Source organism: Paroedura picta, chromosome 3 (assembly GCF_049243985.1).
Source record: "Paroedura picta isolate Pp20150507F chromosome 3, Ppicta_v3.0, whole genome shotgun sequence".
In the NCBI taxonomy this organism is placed as follows: domain Eukaryota; kingdom Metazoa; phylum Chordata; class Lepidosauria; order Squamata; family Gekkonidae; genus Paroedura; species Paroedura picta.
In genome coordinates, this window is record NC_135371.1 from 164,478,514 (window position 1) to 164,503,672 (window position 25,159).

General features: G+C 49.1%; 1 protein-coding gene across 6 annotated transcripts in view; it reads right to left on the reverse strand.

The window, feature by feature from the left end:
- LRP1 (LDL receptor related protein 1) overlaps nucleotides 1–25,159 on the reverse strand; it is a 423,359-nt gene that overhangs the window by 56,340 nt on the left and 341,860 nt on the right. For all 6 annotated transcript variants that reach the window (XM_077329218.1, XM_077329223.1, XM_077329222.1 and 3 more), the window contains 9 exons: nucleotides 24,315–24,439; nucleotides 23,426–23,797; nucleotides 14,742–14,931; nucleotides 12,921–13,125; nucleotides 10,166–10,358; nucleotides 8,617–8,742; nucleotides 5,957–6,085; nucleotides 5,536–5,655; nucleotides 305–418 (listed from right to left, as the gene is read on the reverse strand). In XM_077329218.1, the coding sequence (XP_077185333.1) occupies nucleotides 305–418; nucleotides 5,536–5,655; nucleotides 5,957–6,085; nucleotides 8,617–8,742; nucleotides 10,166–10,358; nucleotides 12,921–13,125; nucleotides 14,742–14,931; nucleotides 23,426–23,797; nucleotides 24,315–24,439 (1,574 nt within the window). The remainder of the gene's footprint in view (nucleotides 1–304; nucleotides 419–5,535; nucleotides 5,656–5,956; nucleotides 6,086–8,616; nucleotides 8,743–10,165; nucleotides 10,359–12,920; nucleotides 13,126–14,741; nucleotides 14,932–23,425; nucleotides 23,798–24,314; nucleotides 24,440–25,159) is intronic.

Sequence of the window (25,159 nt, forward strand, 5' to 3'; positions counted from 1 at the left end):
CAGCAAACATTTCTCGCACAGCTGTAGATCCAAAGTCCCAAGCGATTTCCTTCCCCCTCTGCACTTCCCACCGACCAGTTCCAGCTCCTACGCAATGTCACCATCCCAGAGAGTGAGGCTTAACTGCCCGCAATGTGCCGTCATAGAAAGGCACATCAAGGGCTGGCTTGATGGGCTCTGGCACTGATGAAGCTTCCTCAAGGCTGGAAGAGCGTGGGCTGGATCTGCCCAACCAGACTCGGAAGTGGAAAGAGGCAAGAAATCAAGCTGTCAAACGCTTTCGCGCTGCTTAGGCAACACTCACTGCAGTTCATCTCATCTGACGCATCCTCGCAGTCGATTTGATGGTTGCAGCGGCTCGAGTTGCCGATGCAGGTCCCGTCCCGGCAACGGAACTCCGTGGTGGCGCAGCTCGTCTCTGGAAGGAACAGATGGCGAGAGTGAGGCTTCAGCTGAGTCGGAGGGGCCACATAGGAGACATCGCGATGGAGCAGAGCTTCTAAACTGCAACACAGGTGTAGAGGCATTCCGCAGGGCCTGTAAGACGGAGCTCTTCCACCAGGTCTACGGTTGAGGCCGGCGCGCATGAGAATATCTGGGCTTTGGAATCTTGCGGGGCTATTGGGCAGACTGAGGTCATCTGCCCCCCTCCATCCCGAGGTTAGTGTTGGTAGGAAGCGGATCCTCCCCCTGTTTTTACCGCCGTGCTTGGATTGCTATGTTCGAGTAATTGTTGGTTTTTGTAAGTTTTCTTGGGGCTTTTAGGTATTGGGATTTTATGAAATGGGGTTTTATATTGTGAGCCCTTGTGGGAGTGGTGGGATAGAAATGTAATGATAGATAGATGGATGGATGGATGGATGATAGATGGATAGATAGATGGATGGATGGATGGATGGATGGCTGGATGGATGGATAGATAGATGATGGATGGATGGATGGATGGATGGATGGATGGATGGATGGATAGATAGATGATAGATGGATGGATGGATGGATGGATGGATGGATGGATGGCTGGATGGATGGATGGATAGATAGATAGATGATAGATGGATGGATGGATGGATGGATGGATGGATGGATGGATGGCTGGATGGATAGATAGATGATAGATGGATGGATGGATGGATGGATGGATGGATGGATGGATAGATAGATGATAGATGGATGGATGGATGGATGGATAGATAGATGATAGATAGAGTGTGGGACATGCAACCCTGTCTGGCAGGAAGTTGTCTCAGATTTCTGGGTGGCAGTGGTTAGCTAACTAGGGGGTTTTCGGAAGGAAGTGGCACAGAGAGCTGGGACCTCTGCGGGGTTTTCCAAATCCCCTAGGGCAGTGATTCTCAACCTTCCTAATGCCTCGACCCTTCAATACAGTTCCTCATGTTGTGGTGACCCCCAACCCTAAAATTATGCAAGTGTTTTTTTCACAGAAATTAAACCAAAATTGACCAATGGCATGAAGATCCATTGTTCATGATTGTATATAAATTCGTTTTTTTCCGGAGTTTCTAAGTTCAGTTCTGCCTCGTCCCATCACGCCAATCTTGTTCTTTTCTGCTGCTCCAGACCGATGAACACTATCTCGATCTACCCCGCAAGGCTGTCGTGAATACGGTGCCCACCCCTGCCAAGCTGCTTGCCCTGCGGCGACCCCTGTGAAAGGGTCATTCGATCCCCAAAGGGGTCCCGACCCCCAGGTTGAGAACAACTGCTCTAGGTGTATGGCCTTCTCTTTACACAGGGAGTAACTAAAATGTGGAATTGGTTGCCAAAGGATGTATTTTTATTTATTTTATTTCTTAAATTTATATGCTGCTGCTCTTGGCCCAGCCAGCTTGCAGCGGCTCACAACAGTGTAAAAACAATACAAGTTAAAAACACACAACACTAATAAGCCTAAAACAACCCCTTTAACCCCCCCCCCCCGGCTGCTGAACATCTACCCAGGAAGATTTAGCTGGATTTCGTCATAGGATATCAGAGGAGGTACCCAAGATTTCCCCCTTAACGTGGCCTCAGCCCAAATCCTGGTGGAAGAGCTGTCTTGCAGGCCCTGTGGAATTGCATTTGTTCAAGCAGGGCCTATAGCTCTTGTGAGAGCTCATTCCACCAGGTGGGGGCCCAAAAGTTTTGCACGGGCCAAGGACCAACCTATTAGTATTTGCAGAGTCCCTAAGATACACTGGGCCCAGACCGCAAATGGCCTTGAAGGTCAAAACCATGGCCTTGAACTTGATCTGGAATTAATTGCTATAGCAATCACAGGCATAGGCAGGCAGCTTTGAAAAGGGATTAAATAGATTTGTGGTAGCTACTGGTCATGGTCACTAAGAAAGTCTCTAACTTCAGAGGCTCCTTGGAATATGAATGCCAAGAGACAAGATCAAGAAAAGGCCTCCATTCCCTGTTGTTGGCCTTCCGGAGGAAGAGAAACTGCTTGGCCACTGCGTGAGACAGAAAGTTGGACTGGTCTTGATCCAGCAGGGGCCTTATGTTCTCTGTGGCAGCCCCTTGATGGTTGAATGTACTTCCCTACAAAGTCCCCTGGAATCCCTAACAACCCCCCCTTGGCTTTCCACAACCAGCAAAAATGCCCACATTGATAATGCCCTTTCAGTGTCCTTTTGCTGCTGGATTTTCCTGTGCAAAATCGGAATACCTGATTCTAAGTGTACGGGGGAGTGTACGTTACTCCCCCATCCTTTCCTCTTTACCTCTTTGATAATTGGGGGAGGGATGCAATTTTTTTAGCCGTCATGTTAGTAGTTTGATGTTTTAATGGGAATTTTAATGGGGTTAGTTGTTGTGACCCGCCTCGAGCCTGTCGGGAGAGGCGGGAAATAAATCTAATAATAACAACAATAATAAAGTGCACTGAAAGTGCATTATCCAACGTATGCAGAACGAGCTTGTTTCTTTTTAAAATCCCGTCAACTGTTCTAGTAATTCCCCCCCCCTTGCTGTGTTCTTAATGTTATTTTAAATGAGCAATTTGTTAATTCAGGTTCTACATGGGCATTATTTCAGCCGTAATTATATCCTCTTACTGCGCTGCTTTGTGGGCTGACTGGGTGGACAAGCAGGGTGGAAATGGAGGAGATCACTTAAGCAAATCATTAATGGCCAGCAGGACTGACTTCTGTGGCTCTTTGTCTAGCGGCCCTGAACAGACATAATATGTCATCGTGGTTTTGTTTATCGACCCACAGTGAAACGCTCATGTCCAAGGCAATAAATCCTAGCCGAGGATTTGTTTCCAACCAAGATGCAAAGCCACCATTTGAAAAGAAAGAAGAAAAGGGCTCGGTATAGAACATGCAACAAGCAGATTACGGTTATAAGGCTATTTGTGCTGGCTTCCAGAATGTCTGCTTACAGCTTGCATCCTGGTTCAGGGACTGGCAGGATGTATATATAATCATAGAATCATAGAGTTGGAAGGGACCTCCTGGGTCATCTAGTCCAACCCCCTGCACTATGCAGGACACTCACAACTCTATCGCTCATCCACTGTAACCTGCCACCCCCTTGAAGCTTCACAGAATCAGCCTCTCCATCAGATATATCTGCACAATACTAGGCATGGAGTTATGAAGGTGCCAGGGTCTCGCTGGTGTTTTGAGGAAATGGGTGGATCCAGGTGGGGCTGCTGCCCAACGAGGCTTCTGATTAGCCGCTGGAGATTTGATTGGCTGTACAGAGCCCTGTGAACTGGAGCCCCATGTGACCTGAAACAATTCTGCAGGGCTTGCAAGGCAGAGCTGTTCTGCTAGGCCTATGGCTGAGGCCTAACGAAAACTTCATCACAAAACAACCGGGAGATGCAAGGACACAATAACATACAAAAGAAACCTGTGCCTGGCTGGGTTGATCAATAAACAAGCAAAACTTCTTGCTTGTATTCTTTTTTTTTGGTATTTATTTTTTTGCTTGAAGCAAGCACAAAACCTAACAGCGTGGATTCACCGTCCCGTGTTCACTCAAAGGCATATGGGTCCCTCTACAAAACAGGCAACAAAAACCTTACATGTAGCATTTTTCACTCAAAAGCGTATAAAGTGTATCGGGCTACAGAAACTCTATACGTAACGATTTCTCACAGCGACTGTACTTCGAGTTCCTTCACAGGTTGCACGAGGAAGGTGACTCCATCCCAAAAGGTTTTGTGTTTGCTTCAAGGATCATAAGCAAAAGGTTGGCTGCTGTATTGATGGAGCCAGCCAGGCACAATTCTCTTTGGTACATTACTGTCTAGCCAGAATCATAGAATCAGAGTTGGAAGGGGCCATACAGGCCATCTAGTCCAACCCCCTGCTCAACGCAGGATCAGCCCAAAGCATCCTAAAGCATCCAAGAAAAGTGTGCATCCAACCTTTGCTTGAAAACTGCCAGTGAGGGAGAGCTCACCACCTCCTTAGGCAGCCTATTCCACTGCTGAACTACTCTGACTGTGAGCATTTTTTCCTGATATCTAGCCTATATCGTTGTACTTGTAGATGAAACCCATTACTGCGCATCCTCTCCTCTGCAGCCAACAGAAACAGCATCCTGCCCTCTTCCAAGTGACAACCTTTCAAATACTTAAAGAGGGCTACCATGTCCCCTATCAACCTCCTTTTCTCCAGGCTGAACATTCCCAAGTCCCTCAACCTATCTTCATAGGGCATGGACCCTTGGATCAGAACTGACATCTGATCTCACAGCCTGCATCCGCATCCCCCCCCCAAACAATACACCTGAGGGAGGCTGACATTGTGCCCTCCCCAATCCCTCCCAGGAGAGGATCTGATGGGCAATACGAGAGCTTACCTTGTTCTGAAACTGTAACTCAAACTAGGTTTTAGATTGATTCAAGTGGGTCGCTGTGTTAGTCTGAAGTAGCACAACAAAACTAGATTCCAATAGCACCTTTAAGACCAACGAAGATTTGTTCAAGGCGTGAGCTTTTGAGTGCATGCCTTGAATAAACCTTTGTTGGTCTTAAAGGTGCTACTGGACTCTAGTTCTGTTAGGTTTTAGATGGCATTTAAGAATTTTATGCAACTGTAAATGTGCTGTGATCCGTTCTGAGTCAGCTGAGACAGGCCACAACAAAGGATAAATCAGTAAAGGCTGCTTTGGCAGCAGTTGTTATCACAGCACAAGGCTCTCCAAAGTGTGACGGAAGCTAAGCGGCAGTGGCCGTTTTGCGGCTGGCTCTGCCCCTCTTCTGTGGCAGCTGTCTTGTGGTCACACCCACCAGATTCATAGAATCATAGAATCCTAGAGTTAGAAGGGATCTCATGGGTCATCTAGCCCAACCCCCACCATGCTGAGTCAGAATCTTAAAGGTTGGGAACGCTGTAATAGAGAACCCACGTTGCAGCCTGCTGCACAATGCAGCCTCAATGCAGCCTACTTGTGTGACAGGAACGCTTCACACAACCGTGGCAGGCACTGAAAATATTGCCCCGGCCTACGAGGACAGTCAGAGCAATGGTGGCCCTCCCGTTTCAAACGGCCTCCTAGTCCCGAGCACTTAACTGTTACAAGCCATTTCGTCCGAGTTGTCCCCACAATCGTCCGCGCCGTTGCACAAGAACCTGTTGGCCACGCAGCGCTTGTTGACACAGTGGAAGTAGCCCTTCTTACACTTGCGGTTGTCTGCAACACAAAGTGAGAAAGGGGGTGAGTGTATGAGAAAGGAGAAATAGAAACAAATACCCTTCTGGAAGGGGATGCTTTACACGGAGCTCACCACCATTCAGGGTCCAAACAACCCAAGGGAAAAGACAACCGTGGCCGCAGAGCTAGGGTCTGAACAATCCAAGGAAAAGATAACCGTGGCCACAGAGCTAGGGTCCAAACAACCCAAGGGAAGTGACAACCATGGCCGCAGCCATCTGCAGGGCAGGCTAACGGAGGGAGGCGACTAGGAACAGAGGAGGGAGGATGGGAACCTTACTGCAGTAGGATTGCTTCTCATCCGACTTGTCCTTGCACTGGGCCACGCCGTCGCAGGTCCGGCTGAAGTCGATGCAGTCTCCATTCCCACACTCGAACTCAGTGTGCACGTGGCAGGTGGAGTTGGCAGCTAAAAGAAGGGAGAACAGTGTAGCAGAGAGGCTTCTGGTTCATGGGAGATGGTTTCAGGATACACTCACAGCCTCTCCTAGTTCTGAGACTGCACCAGATGTCAAGCTAGTCTCCATAACAATAGGTGGAACATATATTCAGAAAAAGGCAGAAGAGGACTATAGCAGTGGTCCCCAACCTTTTTATCACCATGGACTGGTCAACGCTTGAGAATTGTACTGAGGCTCGGGGGGGGGGGTAGTCTTTTGCCGAGGGATGTCGCTGCCGCCTGAGCCCCTGCTCCACTTGCTTTCCCGCCGGCGCCCCTGACTTCCCGCCGCCTGCTGGAGGGCACTGCCAGCAGCAGCTGCACAGTGCCACGCTGAGGGGGAGCCCCAGCCATGGTGGCTGCTGGATAGCAACAAATGTGAGCCAGTGGTAGAGTGGCAGGGCAGCCCCCAAGGCAGCAGCCGGGGAAGAAGATGAGGAGGAGGTGTGGCCCGGTACCGAATGATCCACGGACCGGTCCCCGGACTGGGGGTTGGGGACCACTGGACTATAGTATGAATTACAGCTTCTCTGCACCAGTAACAAGATTGCACTGCACAAAATAGTTCTCAAACTTAGATGAGCCCTACAAATACTACTACTAAGCCGGCTTTCCTACATGAACAACAAAGAGGTCTATGTCCAATCAGTGGCAAACTACCAAAGCACTTTAACACCACCTCCCCTCCTACCAGAAAGAAGGTGGGAAGTCCCCTGAGTGTTTTAAATGTAAATTCGATTATTTTGAAATATCATTTTAGGATGTACTGTCAGGATCCCTGAGCCTTCAGGGAAGGGTGGCATATAAATTTGAAAACCAATAAAATAGGTTCTTATGATGCCATTCTTATACTGTTTAACATGCCACGTGAATATTTATTCTTCTGTTCTTTTTGGATGGCTCCAGACGTATAAAACCCTAATGCTTTGCTTACTGAACATCCCTGTTTTGTTGACTATAATGACTCACAATGTGAATGTAATTTGTCTCGAGTCCTTGTCAGATAGCTGGATTGTAAGTAACATAAATGAATAATAACAAATAAAATACAGAAGTCCTGCATGTGAAAGAAAGCATGGAGCGAAGCTGCCACAGCTAGAACAACATGCATTCGCCGTGAAACTCTAAGGCAGTGGTCCCCAACCTTTCTGAGGCTGGGGACAGGCAGGGCAACTGCCCCGCCCAGGCATTGCGCATGCGCGGCCAGGCTGCGCATGCGCCACACGTGGCCAAAATCGCGCATGCGTGGCACTTTCACGCATGCGCAAAAGTGCCGTGCATGTGCGATTTCGGCAGCGCATGGTGCATGCGCGGCCCAGCCATGCATGCGCAGTGCGCGGCGCGACCCTGATTCCCTCTCCCCGCCCTCCCGCAGTAAGAAGCTTCCCGGGCCGCAAGCTTGCGGCCAGGGAAGTTTTTTACTGCAGGGGAGGGGCGGGGAGAGGGAGCCGCGGCCCGGCGCCATGGCCTTCGCAGCCCGGCACCGGGCCGCGGCCCGCAGGTTGGGGGCCACTGCTCTAAGGCACACTAGAGGGGCAAATGGTTGGGTCAGCAGCTCTGGCAGATTCATGTGCCTTTCCCAAACGCAGGGCAAGAGGTGGTCCTACATGGATTTTTAGAGATTAGTACTAGATGCTGCCATTCTATAGCTGAAAGAGAGATTTGAAGGTGTTTTTCCTTGCCCTGTGCCCATTGCCTGTTCACCACTTATACCAGTCTTTCTCAATCTTTTTATACCATTGAGAAACCCTTGAAATATTCTTCAGGCTTCCAGAAGTGACATCACCCAGACACTCCCACTGGATGTGACATCATGCTCCGTCATCCCTCCCCACCTCACCCCACCCCCAATGCCAGAAACAGCCTAGTGGTCTACTCTGGGTTGGGACAGGCATTCGCTGCTCTGTCACCCATGCCACCCCCTCCCCCCCCCCAACACAATTAAGTTAAAATGAGATGCTTTACCTCTCTGGAGTCCAGTCACTACCACATGCGACTAGCCTCAATCAGGAAAGATTTTTATGACTGGGGCCCCTCCCCTTTCCAGCCCCTCCAGGCCCATCATTGGTCAATGGGGGGCGCCAGTTCACATGAACATATATGGTCATATTGGCCGATATTTTTTTATAATAAAAAAAATCAAAATTAATTAACTCCCACTCAATCAAGTGACACCTTTGTGTAAAAAAAAAAAACCCTCAGGTTTGCCCCGGACTCAGGTTTGCCTCAGGGTTTCACAAAACCCCTGTTGAGAAAGCCTGGCTTCTCTGCATGCCTGAGAAGATCCTCTTCATTTGACAGTCCGACCAAACACTTCCCCGGATGCTTTCTCAAATTTTCACACATAAAAATCGATCAACGTGGAGAAGCCATGGCTTTCAGCTCTGCATCACGTAAACACCCATACCTTTTGTGCAGCAGGCACAGATTCTGGAAAAACAGACGTTTCCCGCACTTACTAGATATTGAGACATCTGACTGCATCCGTGACAAACACTCACCTCTGCAGGTAAGATCTTCCTGAAGGGTCCTATCTCCACGGCAAGCGCAGACCACTTGGCCCTTGGGTGTGGGGAGGCATAAGTCCTGGCAGCCACCGTTGTTCACTCTGCAGAGGGAGAGTTCGCCTGGGTGGTGTAAAGTAGGGGAGAAAATAGGTGCAAGAATTAGTGATTGGGGATGGGACACACCCAACAGCCTGGCTTGAATAGAACCATGTTAAGCATTAACAACCCAATCCCAATATACATTTTCTCAGAAATGGAGTCCACTGAGTTTGTTCACAGAATCTACTCAGAGCTATCCCAGAATCCTCCACTGCTCTCCATTCTAGACAAAGATTAATCTATGAAGGGGTCATCCTCTCCTACTATTAACCTTTCACGAACAGGGATAGTGCATCCTTGTTTAAAGAAGTGTTTCCAGATCTGCTCCTTCCTGAGGTTAGCTCCCCTCTAGGCAGTCACGGCAGTTCCAGAATGTGTACATCTGAACCGTTGCATGGAGTGGGGTGGGGTGCAGGATGAGCTCTGACATACCCTCCAAGGTGTGGGATTCACTCAGCCTGTGATCTGGAAGGGTTCAGGGATTACAGAACCAGCTGTATTGGGGGGGGGGGGGTAGCTATAACAGTTCTCCTGGGGACCAGCAAGAAAAACAGACACTTCGGCCTGTAGATTACAGAACAGGGGAACTGATCTCTGTAGTTTGGATGGGGTTGCCAGCTCTGCGGTGAGGAATACCTGGAGACATTGGGGGTGGAGCCAGGAGGGGGCAGGATCTGGGGCAGGGAGGGACCTCAGTGGAGTCTAATGCTATGGAGTCCCCCCTCCCAAGCAGCCCTTTCCTCCAGGGGAACTGATCTCTGTAGTCTGGATGGGGCTGCCAGCTCTTGGTGGGGGAATACCTGGAGACTTTGGGGGTGGAGTTGGGAATGGACGGGCCTGTGCTGGAAATTACATTATGCATATGTTCATGGTATATGTACAAGTTACCATAAACATGAACATGTGTGCATCTATACGCAAAATCTGGGGAGGCAGTAGCACAGGTGATTGTGAACCGCTGACTGCGTGCAGAATTACATTTCTGTGTCTGAAGCGGTCTTCTGAATCCTAGAGCCTGCTGACAAGTTTTAAAAAGTGAGCTTTGGAGGTGGAGCCAGGAGTGGATGAGATTTGGGGCAGGGAGGGACCTCAGGGGAGTCTCATGCTATGGAGTCCCCCCTCCCAAGAAGCCCTTTTCTCTAGGGGAACTGATCTCTGTAGTCTGGATGGGGTTGCCAGCTCTGGGTTGGGGAATCCCTGGAGACTTTGGGGGTGGAGCCAAGAGTGGAGGGGATTTGGGGCACCTCAGTGGAGTCTAATGCTATAGAGTCCCCCCTCCCAAGGAGCCATTTCCTCCACGGAAACCAATCTATTTCGTCTGGAGATGAGCTATACTTCCAGGGGATTCCCAGGTCCCACCTAGCTCCCCCCCCCTCCAAAGATGTGGAAGGACTGCTGAGGATCCGCCATACTGTGCCTTCCGAAAGCAAAAGGTTTTCCTTACAGCTATTGGTGTCATTGGCCACCGCGATGATGCCCATGGGTTGTTGGGGGATGTCAATGCGGAGATGCTTCATGTCAGAGCCCACGTATTTGTTGGCGCGCTGCACAGCCCGGCGCACCCAGTCCGTCCAGAAGATGTAGTCCCCGTAGACAGCCAGCCCAAAGGGGTGCACTGGCTCTGCCTTCAAGATGACCTGTTGGGTATCGCCGTCACGTTAGCAGGGTACAGAGATCCATCACCGACAGGAATTACACTAGCTCAGAAATCATTACATATAACATTAGATACAGGGTTACCCACATGATGCATACGCTCAGCCTTGTCACTATTGAAATCATGTTTGATGGTCTCACTTTTCTCCCTGACAACAGGGACCGAAAGCGGCTTACAACTTACTCCTCTCCTGCTGCATCCTCACCACAACCCTGTGAGGTAGGTTAAGGGGGACACCCACCCATCCGTCTACAACCAGGGGTAGTCAAACTGCGGCCCTCCAGATGTCCATGGACTACAATCCCCATGAGCCCCTGCCTTAGCAGCAAGGGCTCATGGGAATCGTAGTCTACGGGCAGCGGGAATTCCACGGCAAGGCCACTTTGGCTAGGAAGGTGGGGTAGTCCAACTGCGGCCCTCCAGATGTCCATGGACTACAATTCCCAGGAGCCCCTGCCAGCATTCGCTGGGAATTGTAGTCCATGGACATCTGGAGGGCCGCAGTTTGACTACCCCTGTCTACAACTATCGAGGATCGTGCTTTATGACTTGCCTCTTCCCATCCTCTGAAAAGAGGAGATGAACCGAGAAGCTTGGCGGAACAGGTTTTCAAATAATGACAATTGGATTTTAAATCGGCATCGTATTGTATTGGACTTTCAAGAGCGGACCTGAGCCTTCGGGGAAGGGCGGCATAGAAATACAAAAAAATGAATAAATAAATGGAAGAGCAGTGCAAATTCCCCGGACAAGCTTTGAGTGACTGACCTAGCAGTGCCCAGCCAGCTTTTATGGAAGATTGGGGATTTGAACCTGGACTCTCCTTGTCCGACACTCTACCCAGAGCCAGTTTGGTGAGCCAGTTTGGTGTAGTGGTTAGGAGTGCGGACTTCTAATCTGGCATGCCAGGTTCGATTCTGCGCTCCCCCACATGCAACCAGCTGGGGGACCTTGGGCTCGCCACGGCACTGATAAAACTGTTCTGACCGAGCAGATATCAGGGCTCTCTCAGCCTCACCCACCCCACAGGGTGTCTGTTGTGGGGAAAGGAAGGGAAGGCGACTGTAAGCCGCTTTGAGCCTCCTTCGGGTAGGGAAAAGCGGCATATAAGAACCAACTCTTCTTCTTCTTCTTCTTCTTCTACCCACTGCCCTGCACTGGCTCCCAGACAGGCAGTTCACCATATGTTACTGGGGAGCGTTACCTCTTGGTAAAGAGCTGGTATTTGTTCTAAGACACATACCAGTCCATTCTGGCAAGAAGCTGATGCCTGGACATTAAAACAAAGGCGGGTGAACAAAGCCTGGACAGAGACAATAGTTTTTAATACACTTCCAGCTTTGTGCAGAGACAGGAGGAAATGGCTAGATTCCCAGTCTCTGGCTTTTAATGGGTCAGCTCCTTAGAGGTCCTCCCTCGATTCGTGATATGCTTGTCTCCCCAAACAAAGATGCTCCATTGTTGTCACAGCAGACACACACAAATGCTTGCTTATGCGGTTTGATAAAGTCACTGAGAATTCTGCTCTAAAGGCTGGAGACAGACAATCTTTCAACCCCCTCCCCTGCGCCAAAAGGACAATGGGCAGTGGTTTAGACACAGAATTCTTTTGTCCTAGCATCGTCTCCGATAAAACAGAGCATCTCTGATAAAAACTATAGAGCCTCTCTAGCTAAAATAAACCAAGAAAGAGGAATAAAAGCCCTCTCTATGGAAGTCTCCAGTTATCCGCAAAATTCCTTGTGCTCTTTGTCACTTCTCAGTGATTGTGTTGCAATAGAATCTGGGGCAGTCTGGTTAGAATAACCATGCTATCACAGAAGCTTGCAGGTGACCTTGGAGTCCTCACTCGCTCAGCCTAACCTTCCTCACAGGGTTGTTGTGAGGATAAAACAGAGTAGTGGAAAAACATATTGTAAAGTAGCGATCCCCAACCTGTGGGCCGCGGACCACGTGTGGTCCTTCGACTAATTGGAGGTGGGCCCCAAAGGACGCCTTCTCCCCACCACCCCGGCCCTTTACTTCATCCCCCCCAGACCTTTACAACACACTTCATTGTTGTTGCGTGTCTGTATCTTATTTTGAAGGGATGTTTAAACATTACCATAGCGATCAGAGAGCTTTAGAGCAGTGGTTGAGAGTAGAGGAGTAAACTATCCCCCCCCACACCGGGCCTCAGTAAAAGGCGTTGAGTGGTCCCCGGCGTTGAGTGGTCCCCGGTGATAAAAAGGTTGGGGGCCACTGTTGTAAAGTGCTCCCCCATTCAGGACAGAAGTAGGGTGTAGGTTCAAGGGCGGCCAAACTGTGGCTCTCCAGATCTTTGTAGACTACAATTCCCATGAGCTCCTGACAACTGGCCATGTTGGTGGGGGCTCATGGGAATTGTAGTCCACGGAGATCGGGAAAGCCACAGTTTAGCCACTCCTGGAACACACAGTAACCAATGCCCTGCTCTATGTCACAGCATGACCTGGTTGATGTTTCAATAATAAGTTTGGTCCTTCCCATCCTGGGAGAAAACCCTCCCGAAAGCAGGACTTACTTGTCGTTGGGAGCCATCGTATTCGCACCGCTCAATCTTGTCCAGGGTGGCATCGGAGAAATAGATCTTCTCAGCCTTGTGGTCAATGGCCAGGCCGTTGGGCGTACGGATGTCTTTATCGATGATGGTGATCATATTGGCGCCGGACAGTGAGGCCCGCATGATGCTGGGGTGCTGCTCGTTCCAGTTGGTCCAGAACATTAGGCTGGAAGAGAAGTGAGGAGGAAAGCGAATTGAAGAGTGTTGCAAATTCTCCAGGCAAACTCTGAACGATAACCCATCTCAGGCCTCCCTGCCTTGGTCCGGTCTGTAATGGCTGGGAAGAGCTACAGGGAAGTGACTGGCTGAGACTGTTCCAGATCATGGCTGTCTCCCTTGCAGAATTTCAGGAGCCTAACCAGGTGTTGTTGTTGTTGTTGTTGTTAGGTGCGAAGTCGTGTCCGACCCATTGCAACCCCATGGACAATGATCCTCCAGGCCTTCCTGTCCTCTACCATTCCCCGGAGTCCATTTAAGTTTGCACCGACTGCTTCAGTGACTCCATCCAGCCACCTCATTCTCTGTCGTCCCTTTCTTCTTTTGCCCTCAATTGCTCCCAGCATTAGGCTCTTCTCCAGGGAGTCCTTCCTTCTCATGAGGTGGCCAAAGTATTTGAGTTTCATCTTCAGGATCTGGCCTTCTAAGGAGCAGTCAGGGCTGATCTCCTCTAGGACTGACCGGTTTGTTCGCCTAGCAGTCCAAGGGACTCGCAAGAGTCTTCTCCAGCACCAGAGTTCAAAAGCCTCAATTCTTTGACGCTCGGCCTTCCTTATGGTCCAACTTTCACAGCCATACATTGCAACTGGGAAGACCATAGCCTTGACTAAACGCACTTTTGTTGGCAGGGTGATGTCTCTGCTTTTTAGGATGCTGTCTAGATTTGCCATAGCTTTCCTCCCCAGGAGCAAGCGTCTTTTAATTTCTTTGCTGTAGTCCCCATCTGCAGTGATCTTGGAGCCCAGGAAAATAAAATCTGTCACTATCTCCATTTCTTCCCCATCTATTTGCCAGGAATTGAGAGGGCCAGATGCCATGATCTTCGTTTTCTTAATGTTGAGTTTCAAGCCAACTTTTGCACTCTCCTCCTTTACCCGCATCAACAGGCTCTTTAGTTCCTCTTCGCTTTCTGCCATTAAAGTGGTATCATCTGCATATCTGAGGTTGTTGATATTTCTCCCTGCAATCTTGATCCCAATTTGTGACTCATCTAACCCTACCTTTCTCATGATGTGCTCCGCATACAAGTTAAATAGGCAAGGCCTATACAGCCTTTCTCAATTTTGAACCAATCAGTGATTCCATGCCTGGTTCTCACTGTTGCTTCTTGACCTGCATATAAATTTCTCAAGAGACAGATAAGATGCTCGGGTATTCCCATCTCTTTAACAACTTGCCACAATTTGTTGTGGTCCACACAATCAAAGGCTTTAGCATAGTCAATGAAGCAGATAGTTCTGATTATTTCGGTGGTTTTCTTTTCACACTTGTTTTAAATCACTTTGCAGAACTAAATAATCATAAGTGGCTACAGGAGAACTTAAGGGATGAGCACTGCTGGGGGATAGGGTTAAAGGGATACATAAATACAAACCATAGGCCTTCCACAATGAAAGAAAGGATTTACCATTGTTTAATGATAAGTCTTTACAGGATCCTTTAGGGGCTGAGCATTAATGAGGCATAGGTAAAAATGGATACATAAATACAAACAATTGGTCTCCCCCGCTCCTCAACAAGACAGAGAACTTGCTTTCAAGTCATTCCAGCTACGCTGGAACTTACTTCTGGCACTCGTCCAGCACGAAGGCTCGAGGATGGTCATCCCCAGACATGGTGATGACTGTGTCTCGTTCAAAAGCTCCGGGGCGAGTCTGATTCACAGTGTGCCGCGTAATGGTGGACGTGGTGTAGCTAGTCCAGTACAAAGTATCCCAGCCTCGGTGGTAGGCTAGCCCCTCGACTGAACCAACATCTGTTGAGAGGAGAGAGTGTTGAGATTTCAATTGAACCCCTCATTTCTATACAGACCTGTAGCAAAAGGAGGTGGACACAACATCCCAGGACTTGTCAAGGACTCAATCCTCCGCCTTGCTCTGCAGATTATCTGTCACTCATGGCTTAAAGTTAATTCGACTGTTGTGGTCTCTTTGGTCCCACCCTCCCAATAGCCCTCTCTGTAACAGGAAGCCGAATAGGTTTGATATTATTTGTTCTTGCACATGCATTGATTCTGCAGATTGCTTGATTTTCTTGCTGTGTTTGCTCTCACATTATACCACTCTACAGCTTCCCTGGTACTGATTCTCTGATACAAGAAGAAAAAGAAGAGTTGGTTCTTATATGCCGCTTTTCTCTACCCGAAAGAGGCACAAAGCGGCTTACATTCACCTTCCCTTTCCTCTCCGCACAACAGACACCCTGTGAGGGAGGTGAGGTTGAGAGAGCCCTGAGATTACTAAAGAAGAGTTGGTTCTTATATGCCGCTTTTCCCTACCCGAAGGAGTCTCAGAGAGGTTTATAGTCGCCTTCCCATTCCTCTCCCCACAATGGGACACCCTGTGGGGTGGGTGAGGCTGAGAGAGCCCTGATATTACTGCTCGGTCAGAACAGTTTTATCAGTGCCGTGGCGAGCCCAAGGTCACCCAGCTGGTTGCATGTGGTGGGGGAGTGCAGAATCGAACCCAGCATGCCAGATTAGAAGTCCACACTCCTAACCACTATACCAAATTGGCTTGAAGTCCTGCCTTTAGCACTACTCAATTAACCAGGAAGTTTTCTTTTAGACTGTACCACTTCAGATCCCTGTTCCCAGAAAAACAGCTTGTGTGGAAGAAGACTAGACTGAATAATCCTCCATGTGACTATTCTGCAAGCAAGTGTTCTGCAGGCCAGTAGGATCCCTCTGCTTATAGCTTAATAGTGGTACAGTCCAGGAATGCCTTCACTGCCTGATCTGGCAGACTGTCTTCTCCTTACCTGTTTTGCATTGCCCTCATCCAGAAATGGCTAAAGCTTCTCTACCTCACATTCTGATAAGATTTTGACTTCACGTCCAACTTTTTGCTTGCTGCTCTTTGGGGGATTCAGCAAAATCTCTTGCACTGAAGAATACGCCTCTCTAATCTATATACTCTCACCTAGTCAGGGCTAGACTGAGTTATTTAGAACAAGGGTAGTCAACCTGTGGTCCTCCAGATGTCCATGGACTACAATTCCCAGGAGCCCCTACTGGTAGGGGCTCCTGGGAATTGTAGTCCATGGACATCTGAAGGACCACAGGTTGACTACCCCTGATTTAGAAGACCAGAGGATGCATGAGTCTTCCCCAGTGGCTTGGCAAGACTGCTCAAGTATGACATCGACCATGGCCCATTATGCAAGAACCGCTAATGAGTATACAGGCTGCGTGACAGATTAGCACAGGGCTGTAAAAAACACAAGTTTAAAACTCATGCCAGCCAACTCCCTATGTAAAAAGCCACTGTTTCGCTACATGCAAAGGCCAGCCAGTCATTCATGCCTCCCCTAGTAAGTTAATGGGCCTCTTGAGAAAACTCTCTCCTGAAATCTGAAGGTTGTGGAGTTTCGAGAAAGTCTTTGTTTAGCCAGCAGCAGGGGCTGTTCTCTCTTCTTCCGTGGAGGTCAACTTCTGAGCAAGACTAATGGCACCATATATCTAGCTAATGAGAGTTAAAAGATCAATGGATCCCAGCAGCAGCTAATTCGGAGTGAGTGCGTGCAGCAGGAAAGGCTCAAGGCTCCCAAGCATGAGGTCTCCCAAAGCACAGCTAACAATGAGTTATAAACTGCACTTCCAGACAGGTCCAATTCATTCCTCCCTACCAGAGCCCTCTTGCTTCTCTAACTCAAAGCAACGGAGACTCTGTTTTACATTTAAATCATTTACTAAAGAGGATGGCCCTTGTGGCTCTTTTCTCAGGCTGCAACATTCACTCCACTGCAAAAAATATCACTACAAGGAGGTAATGGAGAAGGGCCATGTGGCCGTGGTAGTGTATATGGTTGGCTTGCGTGGAAGGTCCCACACTGGCACTGAATGTTGATGAAGAAGAAGAAGAAGAAGAAGAAGAAGAAGAAGAAGAAGAAGAAGAAGAAGAAGAAGAAGAAGAAGAAGAAGAAGAAGAAGAAGAAGAAAAAGAAGAGAAGGAGGAGGAAAAGAAGGAGATGGAGGAGGAGATGGGTTTTATCCCCCACTTTTCACCACACAAGGGAGTTCTGACACGGCTTACAAACATCCCCACAACGGACACCCTGTGAGGTAGATAGGGCTGAGAGAGCTCTAAGGAAACTGACTAACCCAAGGTCCTTAAGCTGGCTGCATGTGGGGCAGGAGTGGAGGATCACACCTGGGTCTCCAAATCAGAAGAAGGAGGAGAAGAGATTTTTTTTTTGTACCTTGCTTTTTACTCCCTGAACGAGTGCCAAAGCGGCTTACAATCCCCTTTCCCCTTTCCTCTCCCCACAACAAGCTGAGAGCACTGGGTAATGACTGGGGAAGGCACTGGCAAACCACCCCGTATTGAGTCTGCCATGAAAACGCTGGAGGGCATCACCCCAAGGGTCAGACATGAACCGGTGCTTGCACAGGGGATACCTTTACCTCTCAAGATTAGAGTCCACCACTCTTAACCACTACACCATGCTGGGAGAGCCCACTGTACAGGACCTTCGGGAGCTGCAGTCAACAATTCTAGGGATACCAATGATCTCAGGATAACGGAAGATCTGCCCCCCCCCCCCACAGCGGCAGTAGTGTGCTCCATCTGGCACTCTCTGTCCTCCCTCCCGCGCGATAGTGGGCTACCAAGGGGTAGAGTAGATATGAACTGAATTTTTACCACATCTTGTTTTATTATCTGGGGATTATGTACGATATGTTTTATATGTTTTATTGTATGTTTTTGTTGGGGTTTTATATGTCTGTAACTCGCCTGGGGCCTCTGGGGAGAGGCGAGGAATAAATCTAATAAATAAATAAATATAAATAAATAAAATGTTGCATGCATATCCTGTGGCTCAGTGCTAGTGCATCTGCTTGGCATGCAGAAGGTCCCAGGTTCTCCATCTTTGGAGATTTTTAAACAGAGGCTGGATGGCCATCTGATGGAGAGGCTGATTCTGTGAAGGCTCAAGGGGTTACAGTGGATGAGCGATAGGGATGTGAGTGTCCTGCATAGTGCAGGGGGTTGGACTAGATGACCCTGGAGGTCCCGTCCAACTCTATTATACGGATTCTGAAACCTCTGGGAATCTCGGCGATGCAGCAGGCGCTGTGGGCACAAACTGGCATCAGCATGGCCACTCACTGGGGCAATCTAAGGAGCGATACAGTCTGCTGAAGAGAGATTTGCTCAGGATCAATGGTCCATCGCTGAACAGTACCCTCGCCCAAACAATACAAAGGAGCCGTGTTTGCATTTCTGACAAATGGCCTAATAATCCACCTGCCAATAATCAGCGCCTTGCCAAATCCCCTTAACCACCAGAGCTTTCAGCACAGGGAAATTATTGGCTTGGCTGGAGAAAATTGATTTTTATTTAAACATTTGCAACTGACCATCACCCCATGGGCTCATCAGCTGCCTCGTGGCCTCATGGACGATCCTCAGCTGAGCACTCCATAATGCACTGAAGCAGGGAGAGGCTCCCCCCCCCCCCAAATCGACTCCTAATAATTAAAACTGCCTGGAAAGATAGTCCAGAATTTAATCGCTCCTGCCTGTTGCAACGGGGCTCAAAGAGTTCTGATAATTTTTTCTCTCTCTCAAAAATACATGGCGGCTTGTTTCTTTAATTGGGAAGGGCTCACAGTGCTTTTCATAGTATTCTTGTGGGGGGGGGGAAGGAACCCAAACCGAAGTGTTGTGATAATACATGTATGAAAATGATTTCACCATCTCTAATGGGTCGATGCTTAAGGAAAAGCCAGGCTTTAAAAGTTTTAATTAAATCCGTGCCCCAAGTTTTTATGAATTCCTAGGCCAAATAATCTTGGCCAACTAATAGTAGCATCATTCATCATAATCGGGGTAGACTGAGCCCCCTCATTTCTAATGGGCTTGCAAAACGGAGCTCTTCCGCCGTGCTTACGGGTAAGGGCCAGCCACAAGGACCTGCCTACAACCTGGTCTCTTACCAGGCAACTCCTGACATCCAATAATGTCCCAAGCAGAAACTGTTTGTTCCCTAAGCGTTGTACCTGCCCAGTCGTTACTACTGTTACATTCATTGTTCATGGTCCCAAATGTTATAACGTACTCCCCATTGGTTCTGTGTTCACCACCCCGAGATCTCACAGTCAGGGGCGGTATATAAATCGAATGAATGAATGAATGAAATAAACAATACATGAGAAGGATGGGAAACTATGGCGGAAAAAAGGAACCTAGGGCTAAATATTAGAGCAGCACATTTGAGATGAAGAGGGAGGAGAATGGGTGCTGTCCTTTCCCAGGCATGGTACTGAGGGGATCCCTTTGCACCCCTTCAATTACTTTTCCTTGAAATTATGGTGGTGCCTAGGGATATGTCTCTCCTCAGGTCAGGGCACAACCCTCACATGGGCCCCATCTCATCTGCTGAAGATCAGTAGATTTTTACATTTTAACTGGAGCCGCTGAAGTTCACCAACTATATTATCTTCACTGGCAGTCTTCAAGCAAAGGTTGGATACACACTTTTCTTGGATGCTTTAGGATGCTTAGGGCTGAGCCTGCGTTGAGCAGGGGGTTGGACTAGATGGCCTGTGTGGCCCCTTCCAACTCTATGGTTCTATGATCCAAAACAGAAAGGAGACAATATCCTGACCCAATCAAATTCAAGAACCTAAAAGGGTCAAAATCAGGGCAATGAACTCAAGCCTCTGAGGGTAGGACACCTGCAGCATCCTTTGGATGAAGGTTGGCTCCTACTTACCGGACACGGAAAGTGCTCCCCTTGACCAGGGCCTGCTTTGGAAAATTTAGAGGCCTCAATTTGTTTTATCTGGCCTTCATATCCACAGAACTGACTGAAGTCCACAGTGTCTTACATAACATCATTTTATACAAAGGAGCTAACGGCATGCAACAATGATTGGATTTCTTGTGTTTTATGTATGCTGTTTTTATTTGATGCCTGGCCATTGAGAAAGGTGGTAATGCCGAAATGCGCCTGGTCAGTGGAGGCATTGGTATGCGTGCATGCACTGATTTTATTGAGGCTATGCGATAAGCCTAGGGCAGGGGTAGTCAAACTGCGGCCCTCCAGATGTCCATGGACTACAATTCCCAGGAGCCCCCTGCCAGCGAATGCTGGCAGGGGGCTCCTGGGAATTGTAGTCCATGGACATCTGGAGGGCCGCAGTTTGACTACCCCTGGCCTAGGGTAACGTCAATACTAAATTTTAAAATTGTGTTCTACCCTACAGAGGCTTTAGATCCTTGCCCTTATTTTGACATATTTGGGGGTCTTGCTGCTGAAGTGCAGCCAAGCAAAAGACGTTCCCCAGCTGGATTTCAAATCTGCCCTTCTCTGAATGCTCCCCAGGTCATCGCATGTGTTTGCGCTCAGCAGCAATCCAAGGACCAAGGCAGCTTATTTTTCAAAATTTGCACGGGCTCCTTAATGTCTTCTGGGCACAATTCGTCATGCGGGGTGTGACGTGCAAAGCTCTCGAGTCCCGTCTCTCCGCCGTTTCGGAAGGGAAATACAAGAAAATACCTTTTAAACAGAGGCTTTGTCACTGTTTACAAAGGAGACCGAATCAATCAAACATACATTTTTCAACTGCTCGTTTTACAGCCAAATACGCATGGAAATTATTAGCCCTTTGTTAGATGGGTTTCCTGGGCAGCCAAATGCAGTCAAGCTAAATTATCTCCTCTCACAGAATCATAGAGTTGGAAGGGGCCACACAGACCATCTAGTCCAGTGGTCCCCAACCTGCGGGCCGCAGCCCGGTGCTGGGCCGCGAAGGCCATGGCGCCGGGCCGCGGCTCCCTCTCCCCGCCCCCCCCGCAGTAAAAAACTTCCCAGGCCGCAAGCATCCTAAAGCAGCGGTCCCCAACCTTCATCTGCTCGGGGACCGCCTCCGGGGGTGGGGGAGAGCCAGCGGCCCGGCTGCCGCAGTTGCTCAAAAACGCGCACACGCGGAACTGCCGCGCATACATGTTTTAGCCACCAGGTGGCGCTAACATGCATGCGCATAGTTGCCACGCATGCGCGTTTTGGCCACCAGGGGCGCAAACGCGCATGCGCGGCAGTTCTGGGCGTGTGCATTAGCGTTGCTGGCGCGCCGTCTGGCGCGCCGGCTGCCGTACTGGCCTCTTTCCCCCCCACGCACTGCAGGGGGGGGAGGCAGGTGCGGCCACTGGCGGCCCGATACGATGGCCTTTGCAGCCCGGTACCGGGCCGCAACCCGGGGGTTGGGGACCCCTGCCCTAAAGCATCCAAGAAAAGTGTGCTTGAAGACTGCCAGTGAGGGGGAGCTCACCACCTCCTTAGGCAGCCTATTCCACTGCTGAACTACTCTGTGAAAGATTTTTTCCTGATATCTAGCCTATATCGTTGTACTTGTAGTCTAAACCCATTACTGCGCGTCCTCTCCTCTGCAGCCAACAGAAACAGCATCCTGCCCTCCTCCAAGTGACAACCTTTCAAATACTTAAAGAGGGCTATCATGTCCCCACTCAACCTCCTTTCCTCCAGGCTGAACATTCCCAAGTCCCTCAACCTATCTTCATAGGGCTTGGTCCCTTGGCCCCAGATCATCCTCGTCGCTCTCCTCTGTACCCTTTCAATTTTATCGACATCCTTCTTGAAGTGAGGCCTCCAGAACTGCACACAGTACTCCAGGTATGGTCTGACCAGTGCCGTATACAATGGGACTATGACATCTTGTGATTTTGATGTGACAGGAACCACCAGACGACATGCTGGGTCGCTGGATTTGGGCTCAGGTTTGTAAGATCAGAAACTCTATACAAGGCAACCAAGGCTAGGATGGATGAAATGTTATAATTTGGATTTTTTAATTCTCTTATATAAACTTTCACTGCAAGGTCGGAAATCGTGGCGACAGCGGAGTCATACGGTCGGCGAAAGCTGGACTCGACTGAATGGCTAACATCATCATCGTCGAATTTATTTATTCCAAAATAGTGTATATGCACATGTTTTAATATCTGGACTGGATGTGTAATACTTTAAACTACGACTGTTGTTGTATATAGTTTTTTTTATTGGCCGGGGACAGTAATCAACGAACTGATGGACTGATTCCTGTCTCAGAGATCGCTTCCTCTCTTTTAACCCATCACAACCTCCAAGCTAAACTTTCCTTTCCTTGTGTTGAGTTCAAATAGTAGCGTTCTCAGTGACAGAGCCACAAGCCGGCAATTCCACAGGTTCCCCACACCCTTCGAGCTCCCTGAAGCTCCAAATAAACATTCAGCTCAGAGAAGCAGGTGTTTTAGGTTATGTGGAGGATCAGATGAACCTTCCCATGATTCTCCAGGGTCCCCGGAGAGCAGCCCGCACTCCTCCAAACACTTCCCAGGCAGTGGTTCTCAACCTTCCTAATGCCCTGACCCTTTAATACAATTTCTCATGTTGTGGTGACCCCCAACCATAACATTACGCATGAAGATCCATTGTTCATCATGATTGTATATAAATTGTTTTTACCCTCGGGGTTTCTCAGTTCAGTTCTGCCTCTTGTCCCACCATGCTGATCTCACTCTTTTCCGCTGCTCCAGACAAACGAACGCTCTATCTCGATCTACCCCGCAAGAGTGTTGTGTGGATGGCCCCCCCACCCTTGCCAAGCTGCTTGCCTTGTTGAGACCTGTGAAAGGGTCATTCGACCCCCAAAGGGGTCCTGACCCCCATGTTGAGAACCACTGTCCCAGTGGGAGCCATCTGGGAAGAAAGAAGAGGGGCACAGAATCATAGAGTCGGAAGGGATCTTTAGGATAGAATCATAGAATCATAGAGTTGGAAGGGGCCATACAGGCCATCTAGTCCAACCCCCTGCTCAATGCAGGATCAGCCCTAAGCATCCTAAAGCACCCAAGAAAAGTGTGCATCCAACCTTTGCTTGAAGACTGCCAGTGAGGGGAAGCTCACCACCTCCTTAGGCAGCCTATTCCACTGCTGAACTACTCTGACTGTGAAAAAAAATTTCCTGAAATTTTTTCCAGATCATCTAGTTCAACCCCCTGCAAGATGCAGGAAATTCACAACGACCTGCCCACCCACAGTTACCCCAATTCCATGCCCAAGTGATCCCCCCCCACCAAAAATCTCCAGAATCCAGCCTTGCCTGGAGGAAATTCACCCACCATCCCACAGTGGCGATCAGCAAATTCCCTGGGTACGCAAGGGAGGGCAACAAGAGACAAGCAGTGGCACATCCCTTCCGGCCCACCCGCTCACCATCTACCTGGGGCCTCCAAAGTACTCACTGTCGACTATAGTCCTGCGTCCCGTGCCGTCGTCATTGATTTGTTGGATGTTGCCGAAATGGATGTCGCTGTAGAAGATGCGGTTGCTACCCTTGCTGCCGTAGCGGTAGTCGAAAGCCAAGGCGATGACGTTTTTCATGTGGTCGCCGTCTTCAAACGGCTTGATGGGCGCGTTGAGGTTGTTCTCGTCGGACAAGTGGATGCTCTTGAGGATGGTCCGTTCCGAGTACAGCAGGTAGCCGTCGTACTCGCGGCAGCTCACGCCGTCCTCAGAGAGCATGCCGTGGGCGCACGCGCACGTCCGCTGGTCCCCTCCCCGGAACAGGCACAATTGCTGGCAGCCGCCGTTGTTCCGAGCACATACGTTGGTACCTAGAGGAGCGACGCAGGGAAATAAAACCAGGGTTACGGTGCTTTGTAGTCGGATCGGAACAGTCGCCCAGAGGAACGAAGTCTCTAGCTCAGTCTGTTCCACTTGTGCTGCCCTTGCCGCTTACCACTCCAAATAAAAAAGGCCTCAAAAGGCCTTTTGAGGATTTGCTACCTAGATTCTCCAATGAATTCAAACAAGGGAAGCTGTAGATCTGTGAAATTAGTTGTGTACGATGGATGGGCGGTAATTTTCAGCTTTTGGCCACGATAAAGAGATTCCAAATCTTGATACCATTTTTTAATCAAAGCCTTTGTTGTTGTTGCTAGGTGCGAAGTTGTGTCCGACCCATGAACCTCCAGGCCTTTCTGTCCTCTACCATTCCCTGGAGTCCATTTAATCAAAGCTATTCAGGCTCATTAAGTAGCCAAACCTAGGTTCCATACTGAGAGAAGCAGTCCCTACGAATGCAGAAACGAGGGGTATCTATTTTGTCAATAAAAATCCACCTTCACGTACCCTTTTGCCTGGCTCTGTTGAACACCTTGATGTCTTTCAGCTGCACTCCGATCCCCGTGCGCAGAGAGACGATTTCGGAAGCGTTGTCCTTGCTGCCCCTCTTAATGGATCCGTTGGCATGAGTCCTAGAGAGAGGGGCACAGTCAGGTGGGTGAGCACGAGCCGTAACGCAAACGGCTGACACACATCTGCCTGTTGGCCAAGTGCCAACAGGCAGCCAGAAATCGAGAATGCGAGACACAAACCTTCCATACACGGGCATGAGTTAAAACGTGCACCCTGACTTGTACGTGTATGCTGCAGGTCATCCAAACACACGTTTTTCTCCCTTAATTTCCACAATTCCGCAGGGCCTGCAAAAAGGAGCTCTTCCACCAGGCATTTGGTGGGGCCGACTGAGCCATAACACCTACAGGGGCCCCCCAGACTGAGGGACCGAACCGACTGAGGGATTGTCAAGTTATTGTTGAAGTTCTAATTGTTCCAGTTGATGTGTTGTCGTTATTGTTATACTGTTATATTGATTTTGATAGTGTTCTATGTGAATGTTCAAAAATGTTTTATGTAAACCGCCCAGAGCCGTAGGGAAGGGCGGTATAAAAATATCAATCAATCAATCAATTATGTAGAATTACGCAAGCAGGCATCTTCACAAACACATGCACACGCCACACTCCTTCAGACTGGTATTCACAATGGGGGCAGCATCTGCAAGTAAGCCCATTCCAGTGCCTGTACCGAATCAGATGCACTTGATGATTTTTATCGGCTTTGACTGTTAATGTTTTGGATGTGAGGTTTGTAACATTGTGGCAAACCACCCCAAGCCAGAATCCAGGAGGGGT